At 39.6% G+C, this 7,385-nt stretch overlaps 1 protein-coding gene across 1 annotated transcript; it reads left to right on the top strand.

Annotated features, from left to right (window-relative positions):
- Window positions 1-1,288: 1,288 nt before the first annotated feature.
- On the top strand, window positions 1,289-2,793 carry LOC126027628 (zinc finger protein 345). The gene has a single exon (XM_049786622.1). It carries the CDS (start codon window positions 1,440-1,442, stop codon window positions 2,604-2,606), a length of 1,167 nt encoding a protein of 388 aa, XP_049642579.1. The 5' UTR covers window positions 1,289-1,439; the 3' UTR covers window positions 2,607-2,793.
- Window positions 2,794-7,385: the final 4,592 nt, after the last annotated feature.

The raw sequence follows: 7,385 nt of genomic DNA, 5'->3' as shown, positions 1-7,385 counted from the left end.
GGCAACCCACCACTTAACAGCAAGCAATATTTATAATGGACTTCGGGACTTTCCACATACATGGTTGATCTTTACATCAGGGGACTATGCTCGTATATGGATGTCTTGAACATTATGGTATTTCCTGGTCTTTGATCACAAGTTCAGTGGTTGTTCATGAGGCCAGCTCCAGGAACTAATTGCCCCCCCCCTTTTTCTTGTTCTTGGGGTCAAATCCAGTGACGCTCAAGGGTTATTCCTGGCTATGCACTCAGAAATCTTTCCTGGCTTGGAGGACCATATGGGACGCCTGGGAATTGAACCGAGGTACATCCTAGGTCAGCCGCTTGCAAGGCAAATGCCCTACCGCTGCGCCACCACTCCGGCCCCATTATTGCCCCATTTTTATCTTTGGGTTGACACCCTAGATTTCAGGCCCGTCAGCAGTGGCAGTCAGCATTATAGCAAAGATAGATTACAGAAGCAAAATAAGCAGAGATTTCTTTTATTTCTTTTTTCTTTTTTTTTTTATTTGTGGTTTTTGGGTCACACCGGCAGTGCTCAGGGGTTATTCCTGGCTCCATGCTCAGAAATTGCTCCTGGCAGGCACCGGGGACCATATGGGATGCCGGGATTCGAACCGATGACCTCCTGCATGAAAGGCAAACACCTTGCCTCCATGCTATCTCTCCAGCCCCGAGATTTCTTTTATTAATTTTCAGTCACATCCAGTGATGCTCAGGGGTTACTCCTGGCTATAGGCTCAGAAATTGCTCCTGGCTTGGGGGACGGAAATCAAACTGAGGTCTGTCCTGGGTCAGCTGTGTGCAAGTCAAACGCCCTACCACTGTGCTATCTCTCTAGCTCATAAGCAGGGATTTCTAATTTCTAATTAGAAATTTCTAGTTTCTAATCTGTTGTGTGTACAGAAAGTACCCTACTTGCTATACTATTGCTTTGGCCCCTTGCCACTCACCTTTTATGTTTGTTTTTTGTTTTTTTTTTTGGTTTTTGGGCCACACCCAGCGGTGCTCGGGGGTTCCTCCTGGCTGTCTGCTCAGAAATAGCTCCTGGCAGGCACTGGGGACCCTATGGGACACCAGGATTCAAGCCAACCAACTTTGGTCCTGGATAGGCTGCTTGCAAGGCAAACACCACTGTGCTATCTCTCCGGGCCCACCTTTTATGTTCTAATTAAATATTTTATATTATAAAAGTTTTACTTCTTCAAGAGTATAAAAATAAAGTAAATGTTTGCTTTTATATTTTCTTTCAGACTGTGAATCCAGGTTGAGACCAAGAAATTATTTCTAATAAAGGATGTGTGGAATAGAATCATCCTGGTGGAATATAATGAAAAGACATAAAAAACAGCATTAAGTATTAAAGTTTCAGCATTGACTAAGAATATAAAAGCCATTTTGAGAGAATAGACATTTCAGGAAGAACATTTCAGTCAAATGATATTTACACCTGAAGACATGCCCACATTCAAAATCCAACATCCAAGAATCCACGCTAATGAGAAACTCCTTGAGTGTAAGGAATGTGGCAAGGATTTTAGTTTTGTGTCAGTCCTTATTCGACATCAACGTAGTCATACTGGTGAGAAACCTTTTGAGTGTAAAGAATGTGGTAAGGCCTTTGGGAGTGGTGCAAACCTAGCTTACCATCAAAGAATCCATACTGGTGAGAAACCTTATGAATGTCATGAGTGTGGGAAAGCCTTTGGCAGTGGTTCCAATCTTACCCACCACCAGAGAATTCATACTGGTGAGAAGCCATATGAATGTAAGGAATGTGGGAAGGCCTTTAGTTTTGGATCAGGCCTAATTCGTCACCAGATAATTCACAGCGGTGAAAAGCCTTACAAGTGTAAGGAATGTGGGAAGTCCTTTAATTTTGAATCAGCTCTTACTCGGCATTACAGAATTCACACTGGTGAGAAACCTTATAAATGTAAGGACTGTGGGAAAACGTTTGGCAGTGGTTCAAACCTCACTCAACACCGACGGACTCATACGGGTGAGAAACCATATGAATGTAAAGCATGTGGAATGGCCTTCAGTAGTGGTTCTACTCTTACTCGTCATGAGAGAATTCACACTGGGGAGAGACCCTATGTGTGTAATGTATGTGGGAAGACTTTTAGTTTTGGATCAGCGCTTACTCGACATCAAAGAATTCACACGGGCGAGAAACCTTATGTATGTAGGGAATGTGGGAAGGCTTTTAATAGTGGGTCAGATCTCACTCAGCATCAAAGAATTCACAGTGGTGAGAAACCTTATGAGTGTAAGGAATGTGAAAAGGCCTTTAGAAGTGGCTCAAAACTTATTCAGCATCAAAGATGTCATTCTGGTGAGAAACCCTACGAGTGTAAGGAATGTGGGAAGGCCTTCAGCAGTGGTTCAGACCTGGCTCAACATCAACGAATTCATATTGATGAGAAACTGTATGAATGTAAGCAATGTGGAAAGGCATTTGGAAGCGGCTCAAAACTTATTCAACACCAGCTCATCCACACTGGTGAAAAACCCTATGAATGTAAAGAATGTGGAAAGCCTTTTAATAGTGCCTCAGCTCTCAATGGGCACCAGAGAATACACACTGCTGAGAAACCCTAGGAATAAGAAATGTGGGAAGACTCGGGAAGGATTTGAAAGTTCAAAAACATAAGAACAATCCTACTTTTCAGAATTTCCGATTTGGAAACTATAAGTTGGGATGATGGAAATGAAGAACTTCAATATATGAAATTCAGACTAATAGGAGTCTGAAGTGTAATTAAAGTATAAATAAACTTTACCACTTATTTAGAGAATCTATAAAGGGAAACATGCAAATAATTATTTGTATGTGTTTATCTTCATTCCTTAGTTTCTCTCAAAAAATCATTATTTATGAATTTAAAAATGGAAAACGTCAGGACCTGAAAAGATGAAGCATTTTTATCTTGCATGCAGACAACCAGAGTCAGAACCCAGCATCCCAATGGTCCAAGAGCACCATTAGGAATGATTCCTGCATTCAGAGTCAGGAGTGTTTCTTGAGCATTGCCAGATATGGCCCCCAAAACAAGTTCTTTTTGAAAAAAAAAAAACACCTTTTTTTTTTTTTTTGTTTGTTTGTTTTTGGGCCACTGCCGATGATGCTCAGAGGTTACTCCTGACTATGTGCTCAGAAATCACTTCTGGCTTAAGGACCATATGGGATGTTGGGGGAATCAAACCACAGTCCATCCTAGGTTTGTGCATATAAAGCAAATGTCCTACTGATTGCACCACCGCTTTGGCCCCTGAAAAATATTTTTATGGTCTTTTTTTTTTTTTTTTTGCCTTTAAACATTGAAAATTTGTTTAGGTTTCTAACCTTCCTACTTCTATAATTTTTTGTATTCTTAGTTTTTCTGAATTTTCTTTTTGTTTGTTTGTTTTTGGGTCACACCTGGCGGCAAGGAATTGCTCCTGGCAGGCTCATGGGACCATATGGGATGCCGGTATTCGAACCGGGGTTCGTTCCTATGTTGGCCATGTGCAAGGCACAGCTGTGCTATTGCTCCAGCCCCAGCTTTTCTGAATTCTCTAAATTATTTGAAGTCTAAATCTACCCTTTACCACACTTTGATAAATGCTTATCCTTACATTTATATATATATATTTTTTATTTTGGAGCCATACCCGTTGACGCTCAGAGGTTACTCCTGGCTGTGCGCTTAGAAATCGCTCCTGGCTTGGGGGGGGACCATATGGGACTCCCGGGGATCGAACCGCGACCCGTCCTAGTCTAGCACTTGCAAGACAGAAGCCTTACCTGTAGCACTACCACTCCAGCCCCATCCTTATATTTATATTGCGATTGCCTTTTTGTGATAATTTATATTTTTTATACTATACACAGCTTAGATATTATGTTGTTGCCTGTTTTAAAAGTTTACATATCTAAAAAAAAAAAGTTTACATATCTGTGTTAATATCAATTTACTCTGTTAATACTCCTAAGTAATGTTACTTCTAAATATCATTTGATATCTAGTAAATCTAGTATCTAGTAAAGTTTTCTTTTGGTGGATTGTTTTATAGTGTTCATGTTTTTGCAAAACAGATTTCCTCTATAAAAAGTGTTGATATTGGGGCCAGCGAGATAGCATGGAGGTAAGGCATTTGCCTTCCATGCAGAAGGATGGTGATTTGAATCCCGGCATCCCATATGGTCCCCTGAGCCTACCAGGGGCGATTCCTGAGCATAGACCCAGGAGTTATCCCTGAGCGCTGCTGGGTGTGACCCAAAAGCCAAAAAAAAAATGTAGATATTAACAAAAATCAAGATATATTACCTTCAGTCTTAGAAACCAGTCACCATCATGTCAGTTATGTGATACAGGCTTTTTAAAGTAAATTTTTAAAAATTACTGTCAAACCTTTATAACAGTCTCTTTAAGATCCTATTATTGATTTGGAAAGAATGTGATTTGCTATTCTATAATTCATCTTCAATATTCTCTGTAAATATTTTGTTACTCATTAAATATTGAAAAGTTTCCTATTATGAGTTACTTTGGTGGTTTCCTTTGAATGTGTGTGATTTATTTGTCTTTCAACTTAGAAGTAATATCTCAAGAATTTTCTGCTTCCTTTATAGGGAAAGCTGTGCTTTTCTTTGACCAATATTCCTGACTTAACTTACCAAATAGTAACTAATGTATTCTTTGAGATCCCGTTATCTATTTATTATTATTTTGAGGGAGCCATACCTGTTGATACTCAGGAGTTCTTATTGGTTCTGCACTCAGGTATTACCAACTGGTGTGTAATGGTTCCAAATGCCATATTTCTCCAAGGGAAAGCAGGTCTGGAGCAAGTGTTACTGCAGTAAGTAAACCAAACAAAGCTGAACATGAAATACTGGTGGCTGGGTAGCAGTCTTATCTGTCAAACTGAGAGAGAGCTGCCTGATTGCAGTTTTTATTGAATACAGAGACCATCCCTGGTCAGGGAGGAAGATCAGAGGTTTATCCTGAGCCAAACACACCCAGGTTTGCTTGATACAGGCAAAGTAGGAAAATCTCTGTTTTGGGTAAAACTAAGATGTAAACAAACAGATAAAAAGAAACCAGAGGTGATCTTTGTTTTGGGTGGAACCAAAGTTGTAAGTAAACCAAACTGGTAGGCCTGGGGACCATATGGGATGCTGGGTATCGAACCTAAGTTGGGTACATGCAAGGCAAGCACTCTACACCTATATATCTGGCTTTCTCAGATTCTTTCATATACAAAAGTAAAATACGTAGAGTAAGTTTAGCATAATGTCATTCAGAACAGTGTTCCTTAACATTTGTTGACCATGACTTCCTTCCAACCTTGTTTTTCCCTGTACCTCCCATTCCACCTTACCAGTTGGCCCCATAATTTTTTGCCCAGTGCCCCATTAATGTGATTTTTCACTTGTCTCTTTGGAATAGTTTAGGTCATCCTTTTGGAATATTTTAGGGCCATAATGCCACTGGCTGAAAAAATGCTGGAAAATGATTAATAATTTCCATTGTTATTTTCTCAATATATCTATAGAAAAGCATTTGGGGGTGGAGTGATAGTATAGCAGGTAGGGCGTGTTTACCTTGCATGCAGCCAACATGGGTTCGATCCTCAGCATCCTATATGGTCTCCCCTAGCCTGCCAGGAATCATTTCTGAGCACAGAGCCAGGAGTATCACCTGAGCACTGCCAGGTGTGGCCCAAAACCAAAAAAAGGTTCTGAATTATAGTTTCCTCATTATTAAGACAATAAATACAGAAAAGCTTATTGATACACATTTTGTTAAATAAGGGATAATTTACCCTAAGGAAAAATGTGCAATTGTAAGAAGCAAATATCTGATGACATTTGTAAGTAGGTAAAAAGTCTCTTTATTAATATATTATTTAAGGGGCCAGAGAGATAGCATTGAGGTAGGGTGTTTGCCTTGCATGCAGAAGGATGGTGGTTTGAATCCCGGCACCCTATATGGTCTCCCAAGCCTGCCAGGAGCAATTTCTGAGCGTAAAGCCAGGAGTAACCCCTGAGCACTGTTGGTGTGACCCAAAAACCAAAAAAGAATAATAAAAAGATTATTTGAGTGATAGTATATTGGTCTCCTTCCTTTATGTTCATGCTTTTACCAAATAAGGTTCTTTTACAAACAAAAATGCATCTATGGGAGTTAATGATACAGCATTATTTGTCAAAGAGGCAAACCTTGGGGGGATAAATGAGTTGTGGATATAGCAGGAGTCTGAACTATACAATCAGGGAAAATCTGGAATACTTTGACTTGGGAAACAGAGCAAAGCTCCTTTTTACAAGTTGCAAGTTTTCCAAGGTGCAATCCTAACATGTTGAAGAAGAAAACACACATTTAGATAGTGCTTTGCAAGGATTTGGAGGAAAATTGTACTCATTCCCTAAAGACAGCACATGGTGAGAAGGTGATAACTAGCCAGAGAACTCTTCCCCTGGAGGGATAGAAAACCGGCTTAATCCTTACACAGCAAGATGTCACTGTATATACTTAGAAGACTGAGGAAACTGTAGGAGCAATAAAAGAATCTACTTGAAGGGAATTAGTAAAGGTTAGAAAAAGTAACTACTGGTATTATTTTTATTTATTTGTTATTTATTTAGGGTTTTGGGCCACACCCAAGAGCCATTTCTGAGAGCATAGCCAGGAGTAATCCCTGAGCGCCCCCCCCCCCCAAAACAAAGCATCCAAGATAGCTGTTTTGAGGGAAATGAACAATAGAAACCAACAAAAAAATAATATAACAAAATTAGAAAAACATGAGCAAATAAATGTAGGAGGAATCACAAAAATGAACCAAGTTTGGAGTTGAAGGATTCAAGGATTCAATGAAGTGTTAACAGCAGAATAAACAAAACTACAGTGAATCAGAGGAAGAAACTGAATTTCTGACTCAGATCTGAACAAAAAATTTTAAAAGAGAATAAAGCTTATATTAACTCTTAGATACTATCAAATGAAGTTTCAGAAGACTATATGGAGAATGGGGCAGAAAGCTTTCTAAATAAATAGCCAAGGAATTCCAAACTTTAAAGAATTGGATATCCAAATTTTTCACTTCTTTCAACACATTTTTTTAGGGGGTTATTTTTCTTTCTTTTTTTTTTGTTTTTGGGTTACACCTGGTGGCATTCAGGGCTTACTCCTGTCTCAGTGCTCAGAAATCGCTCTTTGGGGTTCATATGGGATGCAGAGATTCTGTCCTGTGTTGACTGCATGAAAGGCAAATGGCCTACTGTGCTTTCTCTCCAGCCCCTAGGAGTTTTTCTTTTTGAGCCACACTCAGTAGTTCTTAGTGCTTACTCTTGGCTCTAAGTTCAGGGATCATTTCTTGGGACTCTGGGGCAAT

This window comes from Suncus etruscus, chromosome 14 (genome assembly GCF_024139225.1).
Source record: "Suncus etruscus isolate mSunEtr1 chromosome 14, mSunEtr1.pri.cur, whole genome shotgun sequence".
In the NCBI taxonomy this organism is placed as follows: Eukaryota; Metazoa; Chordata; class Mammalia; order Eulipotyphla; family Soricidae; genus Suncus; species Suncus etruscus.
This window is presented reverse-complemented; position numbering and strand designations above follow the sequence as displayed.

Coding starts and splice junctions, on each gene's coding strand:
- LOC126027628 (XM_049786622.1), top strand. CDS start 1,440: ATGATATTTACACCTGAAGACATGCCCACATTCAAAATCCAACATCCA.